This window comes from Saccostrea cucullata, unplaced genomic scaffold, assembly GCF_032062105.1.
Source record: "Saccostrea cucullata isolate Sc308-1 unplaced genomic scaffold, CSIRO_AGI_Scuc_v1 ctg31, whole genome shotgun sequence".
Taxonomy (NCBI): domain Eukaryota; kingdom Metazoa; phylum Mollusca; class Bivalvia; order Ostreida; family Ostreidae; genus Saccostrea; species Saccostrea cuccullata.
This window is the reverse complement of record NW_026918875.1, coordinates 545902-572500: the sequence shown is the minus strand read 5'-3', so window position 1 is coordinate 572500 and position 26599 is coordinate 545902. Positions and strand designations below refer to the sequence as shown.

At 34.5% G+C, this 26599-nt stretch overlaps 2 protein-coding genes across 2 annotated transcripts in view; one reads left to right on the top strand and one right to left on the bottom strand.

The window, feature by feature from the left end:
• Positions 1–2203: 2203 nt before the first annotated feature.
• LOC134273360 (elastase-1-like) lies at positions 2204–5909 on the bottom strand. The gene is made up of 6 exons (XM_062755558.1): positions 5876–5909; positions 3747–3930; positions 3388–3484; positions 3036–3213; positions 2530–2669; positions 2204–2417 (listed from the first exon to the last, which is right to left on the bottom strand). Exons 1-6 carry the CDS (start codon positions 5907–5909, stop codon positions 2262–2264), a joined length of 789 nt encoding a protein of 262 aa, XP_062611542.1. The 3' UTR covers positions 2204–2261.
• Positions 5910–8019: 2110 nt separating this feature from the next.
• Positions 8020–26599, top strand: part of LOC134273348 (WD repeat and FYVE domain-containing protein 3-like) — a 41466-nt gene continuing 22886 nt past the window's right edge. Inside the window, exons 1-24 of the mRNA XM_062755550.1 lie at positions 8020–8125; positions 9205–9281; positions 9436–9612; positions 10207–10330; positions 10580–10854; positions 11105–11297; positions 11463–11649; positions 11872–12038; positions 12417–12446; positions 13123–13178; positions 14216–14362; positions 14573–14670; positions 14911–15062; positions 15178–15276; positions 15712–15905; positions 16153–16291; positions 16466–16566; positions 19681–19871; positions 24149–24235; positions 24344–24566; positions 24840–25054; positions 25321–25721; positions 25961–26179; positions 26347–26528. Of these exons, the coding sequence (XP_062611534.1) occupies positions 9436–9612; positions 10207–10330; positions 10580–10854; positions 11105–11297; positions 11463–11649; positions 11872–12038; positions 12417–12446; positions 13123–13178; positions 14216–14362; positions 14573–14670; positions 14911–15062; positions 15178–15276; positions 15712–15905; positions 16153–16291; positions 16466–16566; positions 19681–19871; positions 24149–24235; positions 24344–24566; positions 24840–25054; positions 25321–25721; positions 25961–26179; positions 26347–26528 (3657 nt within the window). The 5' untranslated portion in view covers positions 8020–8125; positions 9205–9281. The remainder of the gene's footprint in view (positions 8126–9204; positions 9282–9435; positions 9613–10206; positions 10331–10579; positions 10855–11104; positions 11298–11462; positions 11650–11871; positions 12039–12416; positions 12447–13122; positions 13179–14215; positions 14363–14572; positions 14671–14910; positions 15063–15177; positions 15277–15711; positions 15906–16152; positions 16292–16465; positions 16567–19680; positions 19872–24148; positions 24236–24343; positions 24567–24839; positions 25055–25320; positions 25722–25960; positions 26180–26346; positions 26529–26599) is intronic.

Sequence of the window (26599 nt, the reverse complement as noted above, 5' to 3'; positions counted from 1 at the left end):
TTCAGTGGGATAAAAAAATTAAGGATCCATAGTCTGACAAGCTAATATGTAGTACATGTAATGAAATACTAGTACTAAGCGTTATAAGAAGTTCCGAAGTAAGTCAAAGGTATATAATACCATATTGTTAACAAAGCAGATCTGAAAAGTCCTTAACGAGGCCAAGTCCAATTATTTCTGCCCTAGGGATTTTGATAATTTTTCGTTAATCAATTTTTCTTGTTATATTTACTAGTATTGTTTTAAGATTTAAAAATCCAATGCTTACCACCCCGATTGTTTTAGGGATCATCTCAAAAGTTGTCAAATTTTACTATTGGATCAGCGTCATGCATTGCTTACAAAATCGGAAAATAGTGACGTCGTTAGAGCCATTTCAGCGTTTTTCCCAAATATTGTCGTAAAATCACATTTTCAGACCAGTAGGCGTTTCAGATAATGTTAATTTTATATTAAATATTATTTTGGAAAGGTGTACTGTTGCACTTATGACTGTGTGAAATAAAAAGGCTGCGCAAAAGTCATGCGCACTCGAATTAGACTCGGCCTCGTTAAGTTTAAACTTCCAGGGATTGGTCGGCTTGGTGTAAAATGCGGAGGATGGAGTCTCCACAAAACTCCAAAATGGAGGGTCAGAGAGTGCAAGGGGTGGAGCCTCTTGTGTCAATTTTTATACATTTGCCCGTTTTATGTTTCAATCATTTTAGAAGCTGGATACAACTGGGTTGCTTGTAGAGCTCTCCATCAGTGATAAAAAGTGCCTGTCAGAATTAATTACTGAGTCTAGATACTGGTATGTCCCAAAAATTTTATTGCAGATAATTATGTCATGCATAACATATCGCAGATCACTTTGTCTTTAAATTATCAACAATTAAAAAGTATATTTCCTAATTGCTGTAAAAGCTACAAAAGCTTCTGTATGCGTAAACCACAAAAAGAAGATACAATTAAATTACAACTGAAAATGAAATTTAGCACAAAAAAAAGATAACATGACTTTCAATTATATGAACAACAAATGAGGGGAAAATTTTTTTGTCATCTTTCCCTAGAAGTTTAGGTAATCTAGCCCTTAGCAATTTTAACATTTGGCCCTTCAGATATCTGATACCTATACTAATAAAATCTGTCAAGACCTCATGGGTTACTGCAAGGTAGCAGTGTGAATCAGACAGTTTCCATTGCACTTAGCATCTGTGATATCGCAAAACAAAATTTAAATCACAAGCACGGGCTGCATGCCCCTCATTTGTTTCTCATATCTGTAGGTCATTTCGATTCTCATTTTGTTGTCTCTTTATCATGATGCTTGTTTCTCATTCTTTTTAGAGCAAAAAAATAAAATAAAATAAAAACAGTTAATGGTCAGAGTTCTCTAATAAAACAATCAGTTAATTCACTGAATCTATTATTTAATTATTTTTAATTTTTCTAAAATGGGATAATATTTCTGAGTGAATAATGACATCACGGCACATTTCCAACATCGGACAGTGTCTTCGACAGCAATCAGATTTCAGATGGTAATAGGTATTTTGTAATGAGGCCGACATTCATTGACACCTTTATATACATATCAGTCTATTTATATATATCTTTATAAAATATCACCAAAAGATAATAACTTTGATGCTATTCTGTTTCAGTCAGTCTCTGTTATCGTTAAAAATTAAATAATCAGCAAAGCTGTTCCCCTCGTTGAAATGTGGTGTTCATTATTTTTTTTCAATTACCGTTTCCTGTTTCTTTGTTTCTCATTTTGTATTTTATGGACTTTGTAAACAAATGTCATCAGATACTGTCAAATGGTCATCACAAAATCAGGTTGGGAGATATAACTGAGTTTCATTCACTCAACTTCAATGAAATTATTTTTTTTAATTGTTGGTAATGTAACACTCTAACACGTTCTCTCGGAGTATCAGAAAATGAGATGACAGATCTAATAAGCACGTGCTAAAATTACGACAAGCATTATGCTCCACCTCCTGCATCATCTAACACAAGAGGCTCCACCCCTTGCACTCTCTGACCCTCCATTTTGGAGTTTTGTGGAGACTCCATCCTCCGCATTTTACACCAAGCCGGGATTGGTCATACTTCTTTGTTTCTACACAAGAGAATGTTTGTAAACAATGAGGACATGACCCTGGGGTTACTTTTATTACGTTTCAAATAAATAAGAAAAAAATGTTTGGTCTCTTTTATTGCCAAAAAAATACTTGTCTGACGATCCTAGTCTAAGAATTCGCAATTGTTCAGTTTGACATTTTTGTATCCATCCAAGATAAATACTTGGACACGCGAGTGTACACATTTGGCATGTCCTGACAGTTAGAGGAGCCCCATGACGTCACACCGGCCAACGTCCATTGTCCATTCTTCTGACAGACCAGTGGCCCACCGGAGTCACCCTGAATTAACGAAAATAAATGATTACCATACATTATATTGTACCTTTTATTTTACTGGTAGGGAGGTTGAATCTAAAAAGGATCAATACAAAGGATACGAAAAACTACTCACATTGCATGCAGATTCGGTGCCCCCTCCTACACAGATATGGGTGGACAAAATACTCTGGAACAACCATCGCCAACTGCAGTCCGAATTGGTCAAAACGTTGATCTGCACGTGTTGGAGAACGTCTGCAACGCCTCCATTAGCTACAATATTGCATTATTCTTTGTTTTAAAGGTACATGTACATAGACAATGTAAAGCTAAGCTGGTCTTTTTTAGTTATATGCTTGGCACTCAATTTATAAATACTGCATATAGTTAAGTTGATGGTTACACTGTTTCCCATTATAACCGAGGCACAGCTAGTGTTTAGTTATCTCCCATTGTCAAGGAGTTAAGTTAGATTTAGCGCTAGAGGGCGTGGTTTCATCATTCAAAGGGTAACAGTGTTTTTCAACATTTATTTCTTGACGAATCAAATTCAATGCTTTTTATCCTCTCAAGGATCCAAAGATGTTATTTTTTAATTTGATTATAAAGTAAAATACTTGAAGATTTTATAATACTTACCACTAGTCTTTCCCCAGCCACTGATGTAGCACGTGTCCCGGGTGGAAAATTCTTGATTGGCGGAACTGGGCAGAGCCACGAGTCCGATTTCCGGTCGACTTGTGTCAGCGGAATCCTCGAGACGGAGAAGGGCGATGTCGTTAGGTATTCCACTTCCGGCTCCGTTGTATTGTTCGTGCTACAAGACAAATAAAAGAATTCAAATTGAATTCTTATAAGACTAAATATTTTTAGCTTTATGTGTAATGTAGTTTTTAATGTAAGATTTTTTTTTGAATTTCAATTAGTTTAATTGATTTTGCTGCACTTTTATATTGGGTTCGGAAAAAAAATGTAACAGGAGATGTACTACCATGATGATTTCTGCGATGTTGATGGTCTGTTCGGAGCCATGGTCTTCGCTTTGAATATGTTCTCCAAGAACAACACGGAATTTGTTCACATTATTGCTGAAAAAAATATTAACGAATTATAACATTACATCATGATTGCCAATCCAGTTCACAGATGACTCTTTTTACATGTATATATTAAGCCGTTTATGTAAAAGTTTTATCGAAAGTGAAGCTAAATTGTGTGAATTTGAATTAAATATTAGATTTCTATTGGAAAATTATTAAATTTAAGCATCTTTGTATGTGTTTTATTTAAGAAATGATTAACCTTTAAAAGATAACTTCGAATGTCCACTTTTGAATATTTTCAACTTACTCGAATTCCACGCAGTGGGCAGCAGTGAGAACCCAGTTGGTGTCTATGAGTGATCCTCCACAAATGTGGGAGAACGACCCCCGGCTGGTCTCATAGTGGAGGGATGCCTGCCATGGCCAATCGCCCCGCCCAGAATCCACACCATTGACAATGCGGCTCTGGAAATGTCTGGGTAGACCGTAAGCTTCAATAAGCAAAGAAGTACGTCATTATATTAAGGAGTAATGGTACACTAAAACTTTGTTAAATGGATCTCTAAATTTGGTCTTAACATGTCTATAAACACAAAATGCTGATGCATGTGGAGAGAGTTTGATCTATAACAAAATAATAAACAAAGGCACGACGAAGCGGAGCATACCTTCGCAAAGAGCAATATATAGATCTATAATTCAAGACAGTATTTCACATTGATCCCGATGCAATTACGTCACTTCCGTTTCGCACAAGGAGAACCAAACATACACACACACACACACACAAACTAACACACCCAAGCGCATTGCTATATCCCTTCCAATACCGCTGCAACAGGAAAACAATTTTTGATAAGAATTAAACAGGTATATTAATATTACTTTAATCATTTTTGTTTTGTAGACTTGATATAAAGTCGGAATACTCCAAAATTTTAGCGATGTTGACAAAAAGTATTTGTCTTTTTCAAGTTTCTACTTTGTCTTGATAAATAATTCGAAAATGATCAATGTAAATTCTTTACTCATCTATTTATAATGTGTTTAGCAGAACTGCTTGTAGTAAGCAAGCATTTTATTATACATGTACCTCTTTCGAAAATTTGATATCCGCGCGTGTTCACTTTTTTTAAACGATTGCATTTGTAGCAACTAATTTTCTGTGTTTTTTTCTGAGTTGAACCATACTTAATCCAAGAGAAACAATAAAATTAATTCAGTTTAATTCTTATATTACATTTGTACTTTTCTTCATTTTCTTTTCTATGTCAGCCTATTGGGAATTCTTGACATATGAAGTTAGATTCTGCGCCACTGTTCCACGTTGTCTAGGCTATAGACCCCCTAGAACCATCAGGTTAGCCAGTGTACCAGCCGCTAGGACTGTGTCAGATAGTAATTTTGTCTGACATTGATATTTTTTTCTGTTTCAAAATTAGTTCTGTTTGAAAATTAGTTTTAAAACCAGACCCCGCGGGATTTCCACAACTGGAATGACTTAGAGAACTTAGAGGCTGAATACATTGAACGTAATATATCTGTGGAGTACTAATATACAATCAGCGTCAAATTAGTCATATATATTTTTTTCAAAAATGAATGTTTAACTCAGTAATGATATTGTTGAACTGTACTTTAGAAATGACAAAACGCTGTAACTGTTGAAAATGAGTTTGGCAACGAAGTATCCAAAGGAGGCGTCTTTTAGAATTTTGATTTTTATCACTATAATATTCTATATTAGCATATTGATATGGACACTTTATAAGGACACTAATATTAATGCTCTCTCTCTCTCTCTCTCTCTCTCTCTCTCTCTCTCTCTCTCTCTCTCTCTCTCTCTCTCTCTGATCAAAGTATGGAGAACACAGGAGCGACAACACAAGGAACCTTGATTTTTTGAGACGGTTTAATCACTTCTTCTTTTTTAAAGTATTGTAAAAATGGTCCATCATATTTTAGATTATTTTCTGTTGCATTTTCTCAAATCAACAAAATGAATAAAGAACTTTTTATTAATGAGAAATATTTAATGCTAAATTTTTAAGACATTTGTTATTAAGTAATAAAAAATAATAAAACAATTGTAGCCTTTTGAGCATAAGGAAAAAATTCCGAAGACACATAAGGCTATAATTATAATGGTATATATTAAAATAATTATAATGGTATAAAATCAATCTGAATACATTTTGATTGTTTCTAAATTAATTTAATGTTGTTTGGTTTGTTTATTTTTTTTTTTTATCATTTTATCGTTTATAAATGTACATTTTAATTTTCAATGATACTTGCAATCACTTGAAGACAGTTTCATATTAACAGAATGGTTTATCATATCTATAAATATAACGAATATTAATTTATTATTTTTAAGCAAAAGAAAATAATTTAATGAAGGTTGATAAAAAAAATGTAAGGACTAAAACTTACCGACTCCAACCAACAGGAATAGGACAGGATTCATTATGAATATAAAATATTGTATATCTTATTGTGAGTATCGTATATATAGGGGGTAGAAATCGTGACAGGAGACATCCAAGCACCCCGCACCCGGTATATTCTCACGATCCGCCGTTTATTATGTGCGTTTGATATCCATCTAATCAAAGGCAATGAAGACCGTTTCTCAATTTTATTTTATTTGTTTAATTTACACTGTAACCAACAAGTTAAAATTATTTTATTTGTTTAATTTACACTAAAAGTTTTAACCAACATAACAATTTGATAATTCAGATTTGTATGAAATCCATATCACGTAATAATGTGTGTATATAATCTCAGTTGGATTTTTGTTTGTATGATAAGTTTACATTATAAAAAAAAACAATTTATGAAATGCAATTTTGAACATATTAAAGAAATGAAATGATGTAAAGAAACATTCACTTCACGTAATAAAAGTTTTAACACAATAAAATTTTTATAATGAATTTTTTACAAGTTATGAATTTATAATGAAAGGATGTATTTACTTCATACATGTATAACAATTTAAAAATTGATAATTCAGATGATAAATTGACATAATACAATTTCTGCTATAATATAAGGCAGTGTGTTACATTTCTGTTTCAGGATAGGATGGATTCTTTACATAAAGAGATACTTTTCCTCAGGAACAGCAGAGTCATGATAAAATTAATAAATATCAAAACATCCACAGGCAGCAAAGGTTCAAGTTTTGTCAATTCATGGTCCCAGGGAAAGGGTGGGGCACACACTTTGGGAGCAGACACTAACTGGTATATACAGTATAGACAAAAATGTTTGAAGAACAGCAGAGCAGTGATGATTAAATATTAATGACAATCATCCTCAAGTAGTGCAGTGTAGAGAATCAAGGCCCCAGAGGTAGGGTTAGGTCACAAATTGTCCACAATAGTGGATCAAATGTTTAAAAAGAGGGTGCAAGATCATTACTCGTCATCGCTGCAGAACCATAAATATTGTCAAAGACTAATATATAAAACCATAACGCTGCAGTTCTTCAGCTATACACGTACTCGTCATATAAATTTAATATGTCAATATCCACAGGTAATGCAGATTCAAACTGGAATGAATTCATAGAGAAAGTTCGAACTCTTCTCTCCAGAACATCAAGCGCATTTTAATAAGCTATTTTGATATTAAAGGCAAGCATCCCTCTATTTTATGGATTCAAGTTTAATTCAATCATGAATTCTTTCGACTGTAAGAAATGTATGGATTCAAGTTTAATTTAATAATGAATTCTTTCGACTGTAAGATATGGGGCCACAATCTGAGATTTTTATTTTTTTTTGGGGGGGGGGGGTCTGGACTAACTGGCTCTTCTTCGGTATCAAGTTGACTCAGGTGAGTGTTATGAACTATGGGTCTCATGTTTAAAACTATCGGTTATTCCCACAAATGCTTAAAAAGAATTAAATAAAGACATTTTTTAAATTTTATGTTTTAATTCTCAGATATTAAGCAATGACATTAAACGACAAAGTAGTAAAAGCGGAATAACTCTGGTTTGCTTATCTTTAACATTATGATCACAGTAGTTAATTTAAACGAAAATGCGGGAAAAAGGTTAATATAAAAATTAATATAAAACACGCGGAGGTGATTTGGACAATTTTTCGATTTTTATTGTCAGATTAATTAATAGGCAAAGTTTTAATTTCTCGAACAATTTATATTTTCATAATTATTTTCCCCACGAAATAAAATTGAACTGTACTGAACGTGACCATGAATTCTTACACGATCATTTTTGTTTTGGGTCCAATAAATTAAAGACCATTGTATTCTCGACATAAAAGATGAATTAGACAATTTAATAGTTGTATCACTTTGAAGCAACTTTTATTTTGTTTTATAACCTAGTTGGTCATTGAATGGTAAAATGACCGAAAAAGTTAAACTATCTTTACATCAGAAATTCATTCTTCCTTGGTCGTTCTGTGTATATACATGCATAATTTCAAGCTACAACACCAATTAAAAAAAGAATTAATCTATTTCACTTTGATGAAGCATTTTATGAACGACTTATCAATACTCGAAATCGAAAGTTACAGCGCCATCTGTTGTGAAACCGAAAATTAGATGCACGGAAGTAAATACTTGGAAATGGCAGAACTGGGAGACAACTGTCTGCTGAACATTAAAATTGATTGAAAATGTGAAATTAGCGTATTAGAGGTAGTGATTTAATCTGCTTGTGCTATCAATCGTAAAATTTCAGCAGGACGAGGCTAATCTTGTTATGAAAAAATGTTTATGCAAACCAAATATGATAATTCTCTTCTATTGATTTTCTGACTTGAAGCAGATGAAGTCGTGGGGAGTGAACCAATGTATAATTCTTTTAGATTTCTCAATATTCATGTTATGATTTAATTTTACAAGTAAATAAGAATCAATTCACCTGTCTAACATATCTCTCCACTTGTAAATTTTTACTGTATCAGTTTGTACTTAAAGGGCTTAGATATTCATTAATACTAATTGGTCATAATTAGATATTTAGATCACATGATTTAAAAAAGCCAAAGTATAAAATTACTCTTCAGTTTTCTAATTTCTAACTTTTTAAAAGGAAATATTCATTATGGTATCTGGGGACTGATTTTACAGTGATATTCGTCAATGTGAAGATGTGTATGCTTCACATGATCAGTTAACAGATGAATAGGAAATGATTTAGGATATATTAAGAACTTTCTTTTCCTATACTTCTTAGCTATTATATTTTGATAGACAGGATATTAATTCCTGAATGATAATAAATATACAGTAATATGTCATCAATTAATTTAAATAGCAATTGCTCAGGTTGACTTTTTTTTGGTTTTTAAAGCAATATGAGCTGCAACTTTGGTGTCAGAATTGTTTGTTGCAAAATTGTATATAATTATTTCTATGACAGAAAAAAAAACGTTAATAAACTTCTGTTGGTCATATTTGCAATGGAAGAACTATTTATAAGCTTCGATTGAATCAAAATTACATTATTGTCGTCCTGTACCAGAAAGATTTCTTATAAAAAGTTGTATATTGAATTGTTTTTAGGAAGTCTTTCTTATAAAAAGTTGTATATTGGATTGTATATAGGACGTCTTTCTTCTGCTTTATTTTAGTCTAATTGATAAAGGTTTAAGTTACATACAAATTTGTCATAATAACACATTTTAACAGCAAAATAATATTTTCAAAAATGCAGCTCATATTGCTTTAAAATAAACCTTTAGTTAAATATATTTTTTCTCTCTTATTCATAGACCATACATGTCCCTTTGCTATCATGTGATTACCAAGATCATGAGGATGCACTGGTATCCACACTAAAATTTGGAAGGTAATCGTTTAGCAGATTTATTGTAAAGCTGGGAATTTTTCATTCCATATTTAGAACAGGTTACTTTGCAATTACACTGTATTTTGAAATATAGTGAATTGTATTGTTAACTTCTACAGAAATAAAAAAAAAATCTCCTTTTTTCACTCTGTAGATGAATTATATAAAGAAAATAGGGTCTGGGATGCGCCCTTCTGCTGACCAAAAAGACCGTGTACTGGGACTGACACATCTCAGGAAGTTGTTTGCAGAATTCAGACACCCAACACGAAAAGCCACACAGGAGGAACAGGAGTACAAGCTGTATAACATGATTCCTCTGTTTGTCAAAGTATGGGGGCTTCACAGAATATACATGATATAGAAAACAAATAGCTAGTAAAATAGGAAGATGTTTTTGTGCACTACTTACTGGTTTCTGATTTATTAAAGAACATAATGTGTCGAGACAAACAGCTTTTGATAATAGAGTGTAGATTTGGTAGATAAGGTTTGCCACAGACCCATTTTTTTTTTCATTTTGAGTTTTCCAGATCTGTGTGTGCAAAGAAAATGCAAAATACTGTACATGTACATAATTTGGCGTATTCAAAATTTAGTGCAATCAATGGGTATAGAGTTGTTGGCGTAATCACGAATTAGCGCAACACATGTTCATGCCATATATTCTATTTATGAATAAATTCTTAGTGGTATTCATGAATTGGCACATCCTTGTCTGCGCCAAAGCAGCTAAAAGATGAAGCCCGCTATTTTAAGTACACATACAGTATACTATTTATACCAGTGCTTTGCATGTACATATACTCCTATGAATATTAGACTATTTTGAAAGAAATTTGTTTCACAAGTGAAGTAAGGATTGAAGTACTTCAAAGGCAGTGTGAGTTTCTTAACTGTCAATTTTTTTACTTTTGGATATTAGGTATTTGGTGAAGTTCATTCCAGTGAAATGACAGAAAAGTTTGGTGATGTTCTGCAATTCTGTAGTCATTTATCAAAACTGATGGTCACAGAAATACGAAGAAGAGCATCTAATCAAAGCACAGGTATGTGGCAAAGTGTAATGCATGTCTATGCAGTACTTAATTTAAATTATTGTAGAGAAACCTTTGAATTTGATGTACAAATATTTGAGAAGTTTTTTGAATAAAATTTTGTCCAAGTATTCATTAACTTTTCAGCATTCATATAAGACTGCATAGGATTAATAATTTTAGTTAAGTTTAACCTCGACAAATTTGAGATCCAAATATTTTATGGATTTAAAAAGAATCTTCCATTTTATGATGATTTAGAGGCAGCCAGTTGTGCTATTGTTACTTTCCTGGAGATGGATTCCTCAGAGACAACAGGAAATGGTTGGATGTTATTGACGGCCTTGAATCTTCTGTCCTGTGGGAACCAGGCCCTGATTGACTGTATGACTGCTGCATCCCTCCCCTCCACTCTCGTCAAGTGTCTGTACCTCTTCTTTGATCTGCCCGAAATAGAGGAACCAGACAAATGTAATCCTAACTCCGAATTCACTGCTGAAGAAAGAAGGATATTGTTGCAGAAAGTTTTTGTCCAGGTATAGTTTTCTTTTCATATTTGACTTTTGCACTTTTAGTTGTGTAAAGTGTATGAATGCTGTGTTTTATAAAAAATAATATGATGATTAGCTATTTGTTGGAATAGTTAAATAAAAATATAACTGCATTTTGAGTTGACATACACTTAGATTATAAGCTTGAGTATGCATAGAGAATTAAATTGAAACATTTAACTAGGACGTAAGTTTTGTCCATTAATTCAAACACTTTTTTCTTCCTTTTTTTCAGATTTTGGTACACTTGTGTAAACACACCTCCCCAGCTGAGGAACTGGCCCGAAGAGATGACCTGAGTCTGCTGTTTAGTGCTATCACCAGCTGGTGTCCACCCCATAATGCAATCTGGAGGAAGTGTGCCGCAGAAGTTCTGATGACGCTTTCCAGGCATGGACTGACACAGAATGTTGTCAGATACATTCATGGTAATATCTGTCAAATTAAATTGCATTCATGGGTTAACATTTTTAGTACAAGTCATTCAAAATATTTTCAAATGAAAAGTGAAAAAAAAATTGAATGACCACAATAAAAAATCACAAAAATCACTTTCATGTTTCTGCAAAGCTGATCAATATTATCTTTTGTAGACAAGGGATGCCTGAGACATTGCATAGAGAACATGCAGAGAATACAGGAGTTATCGCCGTTAGAACTGGTGGACATGTTTGTGACTGTGTTTTGTTTCCTGAAGGATTCCAGTGAAGTCTCTCATATTCTATTGGATGACTTCAGGTCGTGCCAAGGTTACGTGTTCCTATCAGAGTTCTTACTAAGGTAAGATCACAAGATGAGTATACATTTTAAATTTACATTTCATTCTGACATTGCACAGTAGTTCTGTCTAATGCTGAAATTGAGAATTTTGTTTTACCAATTAATGAATAAGAAGTACACATGCCATATTTGAAAATTCAGACTCGATAAAACGTGTCTGATGTTCTTGAATTGGTGAGAACAGGAGAAATTTTCGACATGTTTTTCTGTCCTGGTATATAGGTTAGAGAAGGATGATGGGGAGGAATCCCAGCAGGCCCTGAGGAACCTGGTCCTCTTAATGGGGACACTGACCACCTCAGGCCACTCTGAAATCAAACCAAGTCAGGCCTGCTCAGGATCACTCTTCAAAATGCCAGGTTTCTCTGTCCCACAACCAGCGGGCAAAGGTACACTGTCATTAATGAAATACACTAAACATATGTGGTTGTTAATAATGTAAGGAAAAAACTTTTTTTTTTATTTCAGTGCCCCTTTCTGTTAGTTATCCAGGTTCAATCAAAGGTGTACAGAAAGTTACACCCAACCAATTAACCAATCAAAACTTGTATTACAAGTTATATAGGAAATAAGATTTTTTTATTACTGCTACGCGGTATATTATAGACTTCTTTCAAGCCCCAAATTATTCATTGAGATTTCACACCTTTAATTTGTGTTGACATGTATTCAGGTTTGTGTACATATGTTTGATATTTTCTCCAATTAGAGTGATAGCTTGATTTTGTACTCAATATATCTGTTTTATGTGTTTATATTTTCTTCAGAAATACAAGTAAATGCAAGCCCTAGTTCCAGTTGAGTTTAAGTTTTTTAAGTATTTTGGTGCCAGGGTTGCTAGTAAATGTAGATAACTGCATGGTGTACATTGTAAGCGTTAGCAGCAGTCCTTGCTTTTACGTATTATAACCAGAGGTTTAGAAAATTACCATGTTATAGTATGTCATCTTTGCCAGTCTTCTAAGAATAAACATGTATGTAATTTCACATCATCCAATATGCAGAACTTTCAGTTACCTGCTTGAACTCCCAATGGAATATGCTTACAGCAAAGGTTATGTTCATGTTCTTCATGATCTGATTGGGGAAAGAATTTTTCTTTAAATTTGTGTTATAAAATCTATAATTATGTGTTACTTGGTATGAAATACTTTAATTCAATTTACATGTACATCTCGAAGATTTGTGATTATTTAAAACATGAAGAAGAGTAGGAGGAGAAGGTCAAAGGTCATATTTTAAAACGTAGTTATACATGTAGCATGATAACTTATACATTTGTTTGTATTGAACTGTAAAGTTTGGTATTGGTGGTACAAAAAATGCTTGAAATGATTTGCTGGTATAAAGGATGTGGGGATAAAAATTGTACATGTTTGTCTTTTTTGTTTGCATGCAAGTGTTTATGAGTTCTAAATCAAATAAAGATAGTTCATCTCTATTACATGTAATACAACAATTAATTTATTTTAGGTGTGAGTGTCAGAAACATCCAGGCATTTCAAGTATTACAGTCAGTCTTTCTTAAGGTATAGTTTACAAAGTTGATCACATTGTAAGAAAATTATTCTACATACCGGTAATTGTATCAATTGACTTAGTATATACCGGTAGCTATATTTATTTAGTGAGTTTAACATTTGAGGTTGTCATCCTTTTTTTCATCAGTCTTGGCTTTACTTTAAAAGTAATTTACACTATACAGAGAAAAAACAAACAGTTATTGTGTTTTCGTCATAATCTGGTCCTACCAGAAGTTGAACAATAAATAAAGTCCGCGTTTTCGTGAATGCTGCAGAATAACCTCCGAGGTTGAGAAATGTTGTTTGAAAGATAAAAGCTGAGGCGTTAGCCGAGGCTTTTATATTTCAAACAACATTTCTCAACCTCGGAGGTTATTCTGCAGCATTCACGAAAACGCGGACGTCATTTTTATTCTACCAAGATCGATAAATACGGCTGATTGATTCCTCTATAGAGAAACGAAATAGGTCACCATGTCTCGATTTCGCTGTTCCATTTAACACCAGAGGTAAAATTTGTTTGCTTACCTGTGTATAGAATGCAGACGTTTTGAGCTTTCGTTACATTAAAAATAGCCTTTTTAGATTACAAATTTGTTCATAATATGTATTGGTCAGTAAGAATGAATATACAATAACAAAATCATGTTCCTGTTTCACTGCTAAAATCACCTTACTTTATGTGTAGGGAGTTCCGTGGAATAGCCCCGCTCAGCTATAAAAACCGACATTCATCAGAAACTTGATGCAATTTACAATGTTTATACTGCAAAAGACGACACATCAATGTGGTCTAAACAAGTATTTCATTCTACAGCCAAACATGCATTTGAATTGTTGATACGAGTTTCTGATCTGATAATTTTTTGATGACGTTCGTGATTTATTGGAGAATAATGTCCGCCAGTTTCCTTTGAAGTTTTCAATAATCGTGGTAGAATGTAGGATAAATAGCTGCCAGCCTGCACAATAGCACATACATGTATGTTCTCCAGAACACTGATAATTGTTCAAATGTTTTCATGTATTTTCTGTTCTTTTAGGCCAATAGCAGTGTACTGTGCACTGTTATACTGGACGTGATCAATAGTATCTATCACCAAGACAACGCAAACTACTTTATCCTGGAACCTCAGCACACTCTGTCACAATTCTCTGAAAAAATCTACACAAAACCAAGCGACGTACAGGTAACTCGGCAAACAATTACACAATAATCTAAAAGTCTCTATGGATTGAAAATTACAAATATAATAAAGACTATAGTGATGACTTTTTAAAAAAAAGTACATGCCGTTGAGTTCTCTCCTTTAAAATTTTAGGTCTCGCACAATTTTTTGTCTGAATAGTAAATGTCATATTCTTATACATGTATTTTATTTGTTTGGTTATATTTTCAGGAAAAGTTTTTTGAATTGTTGGAGTTTGTCATATTTGATCTGAATTTTGTCCCATGCAAAGAGTTGATAAGCATAAGCATTCTCATCAAATCTAACCAGTAAGTTTGCAATTAAAAATTTTTACATGTATCTTGCTTGCATACATTTGTATTTTATAATGAAAGAAACTTGATAAACATTTTGTACTTAATTAAGACTTCTTGTATTGAAGGAAACCTTAATTTATAGTGGTAAATGTTAAGTGTCAATCCCTATATCTTCATGTTGTCCACAATTTTAATTAAAAATAATGTTGTCCATGGTGAAATAATTTTTTCATTGTAATTTTTTTTTTCTAGATCAGCTTCTTGTACTGGCCTATGTTTTAAGACTCTCCAGCGAATTCTTCAGTTTCACTCATTGTTCAAAGACGTTTTCCGGGAAGTGGGAATGCTAGAGGTCATGGTCACTTGTCTACGTAGATATGCAGCTCTGTTTGAAACAGGAGAAGGTACAAATAAATTCAATCCACACTTAAGAAAAGTTTGATATTTTTTTTCAGATTTAAAGAAAATCCACTTATAAAAGTAATTCTTCACATGATATTATGCATGTGCATATTTCAGGACAAATTCAAGAGCCTATTTCACAAGAACAAAAGGAAGTTGGTTGTTTAGTCATGGATTGTCTAACCTTACTTCTTTCATCCAACCAAAGCAATGCCAGTAAGAATATTTAACCATCTTCTTCAGGGAAACCTTTTAAAGAAATGTTTACCGTGAAATAATTAATGGTTAGATTTAGGTCATCAATATTTTTAACACCTCTGAGTTGGAGGCTGAATTGGATTTTCTATAAAGTTTGACATATCAATAATAAATGTATTATGTGCAAGGTAAACTGTGTACAATTTTATTTTCTAAAGATCCATTAGACCATTAAAACTAGTCAAAAACATGAAATAAAATAAATAACATGAAAAAAAATGACTTGAAGAGGCAGAGGCACAACTTTATGACAATTTGACCAAGTCCTTTAGGGAGATGTAACATAAAACTATCTGTGTAGCAAAAGATTTCATGTTGTTCAAATGTAAAGGTTTTTGGTCTGTGGACCTTAATTAATCTATTTATTATACTGCTGTAATCTCTTTACTTTAGATGTGTTCCGTGAGTGTGGAGGGGCGCGCTGTGTCCATGGAATGGTACAGTACGAGGAATGCCGGCAGCAGGCCCTCGGTATTATACAACAGCTGATCCTGTCCCCCCAGGGGGATGACGACATGGCCACACTGCTGGGACTCATGCACACCTCCCCAGTACTCTCACTACAACTCAAAACTCATATACTCAAGGTAAACATTGAGCTAGCATACTCAAACTAGGTTCAAGGTTTATATAATCAGGTTAGGCTTAAAAAACACAATGAAGGTAAGGTTTATGACTCGCACAGGGTAGAGGTAAACATATCATAGTAGACATGTAATCAAGGTAGACTAGAGGTCCATGTGCTGCCTCAAGAAATTTCAACCAGGTTAAGGTTCAAAATCCTTATCTTGAATACTCACAACTACAGTTTTCTAAATAATATACAAATTGTAGGCCCTGCTGACTGTACTAAGAGAGAGCCACCGATCAAGAACTGTGTTCAGAAAAGTGAATGGATTTGTGTATGTCATGTCTCTCCTACTGTCCATGGAGGGATGTCTACTGGACCCTCCCAAAGCCCCCTGGGATTCAGGTTTGTGTAGCAGAGTAAAGGTACTGCTAATTATCCCTCCTCATGGCTATAGAAGGAGCAGTGTAAGACAGTTGAAAATAGCCAGTTCATTAAATGATAGATATAAAATACAGAAACTCAGATGATTTTTATCTCTTTTGTGAATAATTGACTATGTCTGATCATTCTTTTCAGTGGATAGAACAAGTGTTTTAAGTATACTCAAAACTGTGTTCAGCACTCTTACCGTAGCCATGAGATATGAACCAGCTAATGCCAAATTCTTCGAGACACAGGTTGGTTCATACAGATTTTCAAATTCAAATGTATCTTTGATTAAAAAGTACAAGTTAAAAAGAAAGAAATACTTTGAGTATTTCAGTATTGTTTGCATTTAAAAGAAATAATAGAGCAAATCGCAAAATACCTAAAGGATTACATTGTTTGTGACGAGCTGACGCTTTGCTTGTCGAGAACTTTAAATACTACGTCACATTCTCGCCACATCAAAGGACGTAACTGAGATCGCGTCTCTCCCACGCTAAAGTCGGTCAGCTGCAACATACAGCTTGTTTTCGGGGTTCAAAAAAATGGAGTAGACAGTCCCGATGTCGTTTTCTTGAATGTTACCTGCAAAGTTTAAAGTTTTTTTTAACCTTGAATTTAAAAATGTAAAGATTTTTTCCCGTCCATTACGAATATTTTAATTGGTCGATTATTTTATTCTATTATCGCAAAATTTACTTTTTTTTCATATTTGCGAACAAGTATAAAAGTCGAGTAGTGCATGATTCGTTGATCATTAGATTTATTAGTTACGTGTATCAACCCAAGTCATGCATGCTGAGATTGTTGCAATTTGGTACAAAATATACTGGTGAAAAATGGATACCCTCTTTATGCGTATATTCGAGAGAAAAGATAAAGAGGGAAGGCCTGGGAAGACGTGTCCATTTACCTTCAAATTTTAATGATTGAAGTTCAATTTATTTTTAAGTTTTAACGAATGTTGTATGTACAAGGTAATTAATACCAAACGACGGAAAATATCTAATTATCATGGGCGTCAGAAGCAAATTAAAGTGGGGGCTAAGGGTAAGAAATTTTTTTTAGACCTCCCAAAAAAACCTGAGAAGCAAAAAAAAACAAAAAACAACAACACACACACACACAAAAACAAAAACAAGGGATGTGTATTTTCCAAACACAAAACTCCTATTTCGTGGGTATACCTACGCAGCAATGTTCAATGTCTATACTAAGTCTAACTTTGAAAAAGTCCCCCCCCCCCCCCCCCCACTCTCCGCTCGCCCGGTTTCGACGCCTATGTCAAAAAGCCTAAATCTAATTCCTAGAGATGGGTCTGGCAGATTTTGAAAAATAAATAGACTGTTCTCGAAAAAAATTAAAAATAAATGCACAATAATTTTCACGAATTGATATTTTTAGTATATACATGTACGAAAATAACATGAAACTGTTTACTTAAGCGGTTGTAAAGTATCTTAATTAAAACGTAAAGCCTTTCAATGAACCTTTCGAACAATATGTTTGAAACGAAAAAAAAGTAGGGTGGGTCGAGGGCTGGCCTTTATGTTATGTGCCTGTCAGATCTAACGTATTTGAAGGGAAAAACGAATCGGATTTAAACGAGAGCATACCCCCTCCCCCTTACACTTTTGTCACCAATTACTTGTCTGTGCTGTATGTAACACAACAAAGTTAATATCAATTGGTCTTTATTATCTCACCTGTGCTGAAAGCTCAAGTGACCTTTTCTGATCACATTTTGCCCAACATCTGTTTATCCGTCTTTAAACTTTTCACATTTTCGAGTTCTTCTCTAGAACCACTGGGCCAATGTTAACCAAACTTGCCACAAGGCATTTTTTGGTAAACGGTATTCAAGTCTATTCAAATGAAGGGCGACTTCTTAGAGGAGATAATTCAGAAAATGTGAGAATTTGCAATTGATGACATGTTTTAAAAATCTTCTCAAGAAATTCAATGCCAAGAATGTTGAAACTTATGGGAGAAAATTTCAAGAAGTGTAGATTCAAGTTTGTTCACATATACTCCCATCCCCTTTAAAGGTAGATTGGGACCACTTATGGATTTAATGGATTTAAACTTTCAATATTGAGCTGATTTCTGCTATTTTCTTAGCCACGGTGCTCAGGTAAGCGATGTAGCCCATGGGCCTCTTGTAGTTCCACTGCATTAGTACAATATAAATATATATTCATTGAGTCGCATAATTATTAAAAGTTGTCTTAGCATTCGATAAAGTTGTCCCACAGTCGCTGAAATCGCACCTGTTTTTTCCTTTCTAACCCCCCCCATATATGGAGGATATGTTGCTGTTTGCAAAAACTCTGCGTACGTAGTGCTCAGTATGGGTTCCCTGTTATGGGTATTCACATGTTCTTACAGAAATCTCAGTTTTATAAAGGATTGCGAAAATGTGCTTTTGAGTACTTTTCTACACAATGCACAGTATTTAAAAATTCTGCCGCAGTGCATGTGTGTCGTATATGATCAATCAGAATGGATTTAATGTGTGCTTACTGATAATTAAAAAATCAGAGACTGAGTGATAAATAAACGAAAATACCTGATCATATTTTAAACATCACTGATGCAATAGATTGAAATACATATACATGTATATTCAGCCACTGAAATGTTTCCTGGAGAGAGAGAGCTATTATACATGTGTGTATTTTTTAAAGCAAAACTATGCACCCGTTCTAATTTAGTATTTTGACATAATTATTGACAATTGTGAATAGGCATACTTCTCTTCTTAACAGAAATGTTCTTTTATATATGGATACTTAAAGTACAAGTACATATTATACTGGTATAATACGGCTGTTTGGGGTATACATGTAAAAAAAAATCTATGTATACTAAGTTCTCAAGTCTCAATTTCATGGTTTGATACATAAATGGAATATTTCTCTTTTCCACAGAAAAATCATTTCACATCAACAGTACTAGTGATTTGAAACAATTAAATTAAATTGATCATGTACATCATTTTATATCGCATGTATACCGTGCCATATACACAAATGGTAAATGCTATAAAATTAAATTTTCACGGCTTTAATTTATTATGGACTCTAAAAAATGCATATAATATAAATAATGCTCTTTTCAAACTGTTTAAAAAGATTTGTGTTTTCTGTCCCCTTTTGTAAACCCGTTAAACGTCGGCAATGTGTATTGCAGCTGACCGACTTTAGTGTGGGAGAGACGCGATCTCGGTTACGTCCTTTGATGTGGCGAGAATGTGACGTAGAATTTAAAGTTCTCGACAAGCAAAGCGTCAGCTCGTCACAAACAATGTAATCCTTTAGGTATTTTGCGATTTGCTCTATATTGCATTAATTTCTTGTCATTAGGTGCAATATGACAGTCTAACTGAAGCGGTGCGACTGCTGGGATGTTTTTCTGAGGCTGTAGATGTTCAGCCTCTCTTTGATACCAGCACCCCAGATGATGAGGTCAAAAGTAAAGAGGAATCATTAAATACAGAGGTGGATCAAAGCAGAGCTGTGTGGGAGGATTTCTTCTGGAAAAATCAGGATAATCAGTAAGCAGATCTTCATCATGCATTTATTTCTGAAATACAGTAGTAATTATGTTCCCCAAACGAAGTTGGGGAACATATTGTTTTTACTCTGTTTCTTATTATTATTATTTTTCTTCTTCTTCCTGGGTACTTTTTTGTCCGGGAATGATCTTGTAAACTGTTCATCCGATGTAGGTAAAACCTTTTTAGGGTCAGTAGACATGTAATGTAGAATTGCCTAGTCAAGGTCATTTTGCGCGCACGTGCTTGCAAGAGCGCTCACGTGCAACACGTGAAATGACCAATATGATAGATATTGCCGTTATTTTTCTACTTTTTTATGAAATGCTTTGAAACTGATAATGTGAGGATATATTAGTAGTACAGACATGGTGACATGGTCAAAATAGCGAGATCTCACGCGCATGCACGTGCGCTTCGCTCTGATTGGCTGAAACTAAAGTCTCAATATCTTTCTTGTTTTTTTGACGAAATCCTTTGAAATTTTAAACATAGGCATGTATTAGGATATCCTACAATAGGATATATAACAATTATCATGAAAACACGTGCATGCACGTGCGCTGCAATCTGATTGGCTTATGCTTTAAATAGCTATAACTCCCTTGATTTTCAACCAAACAGGACAGGATTTGGAACATGGATAGATATAATGAACTTCTACAAGAAGATATGGTCACCATGCACATGCATACACGTGCATGTACAAGCACTGCAATCTGATTGGCTGAAACTTTGAACAGCTATAACTCCCTTGGTTTTAAACCAAACGGGGTGGGAATTAGAACATAGATAGATGTAATGGACTTCTACAAGAAAGTATGGTCGACATGCTCATGTGAGCACGTGCGTGCACATGAAATGAGTAAAATAAAAAATACACTTGAATTAGCGTATTTTTTAATACTTTTGGATTAAATACTTTGATATTTGGTATATTAAAATCTATAAATTGTGAAGACAAGATTATATGGTCATTACGCACGTTCATTCACATGCGCATGCGTGCAATGCTAAAATTTGAATGAAATTGGTACACTTCTGGGTAAACGTTGTTAAAGTCTCAAATGCATAGAGTTTGTCTTATTTTAATGAAGCTTATAGGGAATATGGCACCAAAAGGAGTTGGGAGCGTTTGGGGAACATCTGTAACGGTCCCCGTTACAATTAGCACTAGTTTACATTGCACTAATGAAGAGCATGACTGAAAATAAATATTTTACAAAAATTGCTTGAAAGAAAACAATATCTTTGACTGAATATGAGAGAAATAGGTAAATCTTATCAGAAATTACGGACCCATTATATCTTAATAAATTTTCTAAACTCAATGAAAAGAATGCTGCTCAAAAGGTCTGTAATTTTTTATTTTCTGTACTACATGCCTGTATTTACTGCTTGTCAACTTCAAATAAAATGTGGTTTAAACTAATATTTGATGACTACATTTGATATTTACCGGTATATTGATTAAACTCAGTGAGGCTTTAGACAGATTTTTTTTTCATATCAAGTGAACTTTAATAAATTGACAGATAACTGACTGAAGGCTATGAATCTAACAACCTTGGTATAACATTTTTGGACTTAATAAAAACTGAATCAAGAAACTGAAAATGTATCAGCTGCTGTGTTTCTGTCTTGGAAATTACTCCCATTTTTTTGTTTGTTTGTTTATTAGTTTGGTTTTTAGCTCTACTGGTCAGAGACCAGAAGAGCTTATGCGATAGTAATGCGTCCGGCGTCCGTCCGTCTGTCCGTCTGTCTGTCTGTCCGTCTGTCTGTCTGTCTGTAAACAATTTTTCAAAATGCTACTCCTCCTACAGTTTTGGTCTAATTTCAATATAACTTGGCACACAAGTAGACTGCACTAAGATACATAATTCTGTGTATCGGTTTTTGATTTCGATGAACGGTGTTGCCATGGTTACTAAAAATAGAAATTTCTGTGAAATTCTTTCAAAATGCTACTCCTCCTACAGTTTTGGTCTGATTTCAGTATAACTTGGCACACAAGTAGAATACACTAAGATACATAATTCTGTGTATTGGTTTTTGATTTCGATGAACGGTGTTGCCGTGGTTACTAAATATAGAAATTTCTGTGAAATTCTTTCAAAATGCTACTCCTCTTACAGTTTTGGTCTGATTTCAGTATAACTTGGCACACAAGTAGACTACACTAAGATACATAATTCTTTGTATCGGTTTTTGATTTCGATGAGCGGTGTTGCCGTGGTTACTAAAAATAGAAATTTCTGTGAAATTCTTTCAAAATGCTACTCCTCCTACAGTTTTGGTCTGATATCAGTATAATTTGGCACACAAGTAGAATACACTAAGATACATAAATCTATATATCGGTTTTTGATTTAGATGAACGGTGTTGCCGTGGTTACTAAAAATAGAAATATCTGTAAAATTGTTTCAAAATGCTACTCCTCCTACAGTTTTGGTCTGATTTCAATATAACTTGGCACACAAGTAGAATACACTAAGATGCATAATTTTGTGTATCAAATTTTAATTTTGATGAACTGTGTTGCTGTGGTTACTAAAAATTGAAATGTCTGTAAAATTGTTTCAAAATGCTACTCCTCCTACAGTTTTGGTCTGATTTCAATATAACTTGGCACACAAGTAGACTACACTAAGAACATAAAGAGACTTTATCAACGATCATTATTCTATATATTGCTGTTGTAAAGTTTCAAATCCCAGCTGCTTAAGTACTCTTCTCTTCCTTTGCTATAAGTTCAAACCAGTAGAGCTTCAGTCTCGACAGAGACTTCTGGTTTTAATAATGGTGAACTAACAGTTTGACTTTTTAGCTCACCTCAACGAAGTTGGGGGAGCTTATGTAATACCGTCGGTGTCGGCGTCCCAGGTTAAGGTTAAGTTTTTTGGAGCAGTTTTCTTTTTAAGTACTTCTATGTCCTATATTGATTAGACATGCATGGAGGATGCTTCTAGTGTGTTTCATTATACCAGTCAAAGTTTCAGATGCTGCAATTTCAGCAAAGGAATGACCAGGTTAATGTTTTTGGTGCAGGTAAACATTTTTGGAGCAGTGTTTGGTGTAGGTCTTATTTCCATGGAACTATAAGCCATATGTTGACCAAACTTGCATGGATGATACATCTAAGGATGCATACTACTAGGCTTGCTTCGGATGCTGAATCTGACCTACATTTTCCGGTTGAGTGAACAGGTTAAAGTTTTTGGTGCAGGTTTCATTTCCAAGTAACTATAAGCCCTATGTTGTCCAAACTTGCATGGATGATATATCTAAGGATGCATACTACCAGGCTTGCTTTGGATGCTGAATCTGACCTACATTTTCTGGTTGAGTGAACAGGTTAAAGTTTTTGGTGCAGGTTTCATTTCCAAGTAACTATGAGTTCTTTAATGACCAAACTTGCATGGATGATACATATAAGGATGCATACTACCAGGCTTGCTTTGGATGCTGAATCTGACCTACATTTTCTGGTTGAGTAAACAGGTTAAAGATTTTGGTGCAGGTTTCATTTCAAAGTGATTATGAGCCCTATGTCGACCAAACTTGCATGGATCATGATACATTGAAGGATGCATACTACCAGGCTAGCTTCGGATGCTGAATCTGACCTACATTTTCTGGTTGAGTGAACAGGTTAAAGTTTTTGGTGCATGATTCATTTCCAAGTAACTATAAGTTCTTTAATGACCAAACTTGCATGGATGATACATCTAAGGATGCATACTACCAGGCTTGCTTCGGATGCTGAATCTGACCTACATTTTGTGGATGAGTGAAAATGTTAGTTTTTGATGCAGGTTTCATTTCCAATTAACTATGAGCCCTATAATGAGCAATCTTGCATGGATGATACATCTTAGGATGCACACTAGTGGACTTGCTTCGGATGCCGAATTCGACATACATATTTCAGATAATGGACCAGGTAAAAGTTATTGCTGCAGGTCTATTACCATAAAACTATAAGGCTTATATAGCAATGTATATGCCAAACTTGCACAAATGAGGCATCAAGGGATGAAAACTCTCAAATTTGCATCCGATGCTGGATTTTAATTACATTTTCATGAAGAAGAACTAGTTTAAATTTTTTATATAGGTTTTATAGGTTTATTTCAAAGTATCAGAATTGCTTAAATATTTTTATTTTTGGAATGTACACTTTTTGTTGCTTAATTGTGTGACTTTGCCTTACTTAAAGACAACATTCGTTGAGGTGAGCTCTGTAATCTCTAATTACCTATGTTTTCTTTAGGATTGAAGATAAAACCCCAGTCCTGTTACAGTCTGCTGCCATCATGATCAAGTTCTTGTACAACATGGTACTGGATACATTTGACAGGTTGGAGCAATCTTACCATATCTAGAGTCTACAGGTTTTATTTTCCCCTTAAATTTTAGTTTCTTGAAACTTGCAACTTTTCTAATGATTTTCCATTTTTTTATCTAGACCCTCAGCTTGTCTTCAAGTGCAGACAGACTCACCTGCTCTAAAGAGACTGACTATGGTACAGGAGGAGGAGAAATCTCATACGGCCTCCCCCAAACGAGCAAGCACCGGGAGTATCACCTTCTCTGTAAACATACAGTGTGACCTTATTGTGGTACACCCAGGGGCTGTCATTTCTATTCTGCATTTGTTGCCATCTGTAGAGTTTGAAGGACAGTTAACAGTGAGTTATACTTATATTTGATAAATACCCACAAAGCAATGTTACTTCCAGTTTATTGCAATTCTACATGCATTCATTCTGAGAAGAGGTTATGCTATGAATAAAAATATTCAAAAGACATTACGGATTAATATACATGTAGTTGCTAATGTTATGGGATGTTAGTTTTTTAACATTTGGATATGTTTAGTTTTAATCAATGACCATGTGTAATTTGTTACCTGAGATTTATACATGTACCCGAATATATTTTGAATTTTCTTTTTCTTGCAGACATCATTAGGCCTACAGAGCTATATAGCTGAGTTGCTGAAGGGAGTCCTGTACACAGAGAGGAACCAGCAGATCATGTGTGATGCGGGGATGCCCCACCAGCTCCTGACCCTGGGTTATGTGGCTCTAGCAGATGATTCTCACCCCCTACACCCTCCATTCAGAGCCATGTTTGAAAGACTGGCAGCTCAGGCATTGACACCCAGGGATCTCAGGTTGTTTACCAGTTACTGATTACTAATTGTATTTTCTTTTGTTTGATTTACTTTTTGCCTAAAGACTTATGAAAATATGCTTGTCTTACTAGAATTTAAATTTTCGATTTTCAAAAAAAAATTTCATGTTTAACATTAACAATGACATGCTCCCATGTAGTGAAATGCTCTTAAGCTTTTGATTTTCTTCCCATTGAATTAACAGTAAATTTATTGTGCATAGATAATAATTGACGGTTATTAAGTGTTTGATTTTGCTATAATAGAGATTTTTTGCGACTTGGATCACCTTTGAATTGTCGATCGGTGGATGAAATGTTTGATAGTCCCAAGATGATGGAGAACTCTTGGAGTCAGAACTGGCCAGTCAGTCGAGCATCAAGTATTGACGAGCGTAGGACACCAATACAAGTGGAGAACAAACTGAAATCAGCCGGGGAAGCTGTTCCCCTGACTCGTGTAAAATGTCTGGTCTCCATGACAACACCTAAGGATGCCAGGATCAATGGTTCTGCTGTGACTCCGGCTTTTGTGGAGTTTGATATGACAACAGAGGGATTTGGCTGCCTGTACCTTCCCAGTATTGCCCCTCAGGGTCCACCCACCCCCTCTGTGGTCAGTGGTGTGGTGGGGGTGGATTCCACTGTCATTGGAGGGATAGGAACAGGTATTTCAAAATTGAATCTAACTTAAGTAAATCTGATTTTTTAATTTGTTCTATTTTGTTAAATTCTATGTTCATGGCTGCTTAATCAGTCACATGAGTAGGGATATGAATAGAGAAAACAGTGCTTTTTTCCCACTGAACTGGAAAGAAGCATGTCCATATAAATATTTTAATAAAATTATATATGAATAATTACATGTTAATGTTTGTCATTAGATGATGCTGCCATTGTTTTGCAGGGGAGCGGATATTTCCACCACAGGCGGGTATGACTTTCTCCACCTGGTTCTGTGTGGACAAGTTCAGTGTGATTGCTGATGCTCATCCAGTGCGTCTGCTGACCGTTGTCCGAAATCTGCAAGGACGAGACGAGAACCTTGTCTGTCTGTCTGTCACCCTGTCCTCTAGAGAAAGGTCTCTTATTGTTTCAACTCAAGAAACTCATCTACCAAGCTCAGGTAATAATGTTCTTCCACAAATTATACCCTCAGTTAGTGTTCACGCTAACCATGCATGTACATCCATCCAACAGAGATAATGTAATTAGATTAATTAAATTAATATTCAAATTTAACTTTTACTAAAAAAGTATTGTACTCAAATGTCTTCTTATTGATACACACAGTGACTGGTCTGGAACATGAACCTGAGCCTGTATTGAATGACAATTGTGTGAGATTCTGGTGCCCTGAGCTGACACAGGAAGGACAGTGGCACCACCTGGTGTTAATTTTCCACAGGGCAGGAATAATGAAAAACAGCAGTGTCAGCCTGTATGTGGATGCTGAGTTAGTTAGTACTCAAAAGGTATATTATTTTTAATGTTTTGAACTCTTTCCATTAAGAAAAACTTTTAAACTTGCTGTTAACACGTACAA

Coding starts and splice junctions, on each gene's coding strand:
- LOC134273360 (XM_062755558.1), bottom strand. CDS start 5,909: ATGAATCCTGTCCTATTCCTGTTGGTTGGAGTCG. Junction 3,214..3,387: donor ACATCGCAGAAATCATCATG/GTAGTACATCTC, acceptor TTTGTCTTGTAG/CACGAACAATACAACGGAGC. Junction 2,670..3,035: donor TGGCTGGGGAAAGACTAGTG/GTAAGTATTATA, acceptor GCAATATTGTAG/CTAATGGAGGCGTTGCAGAC.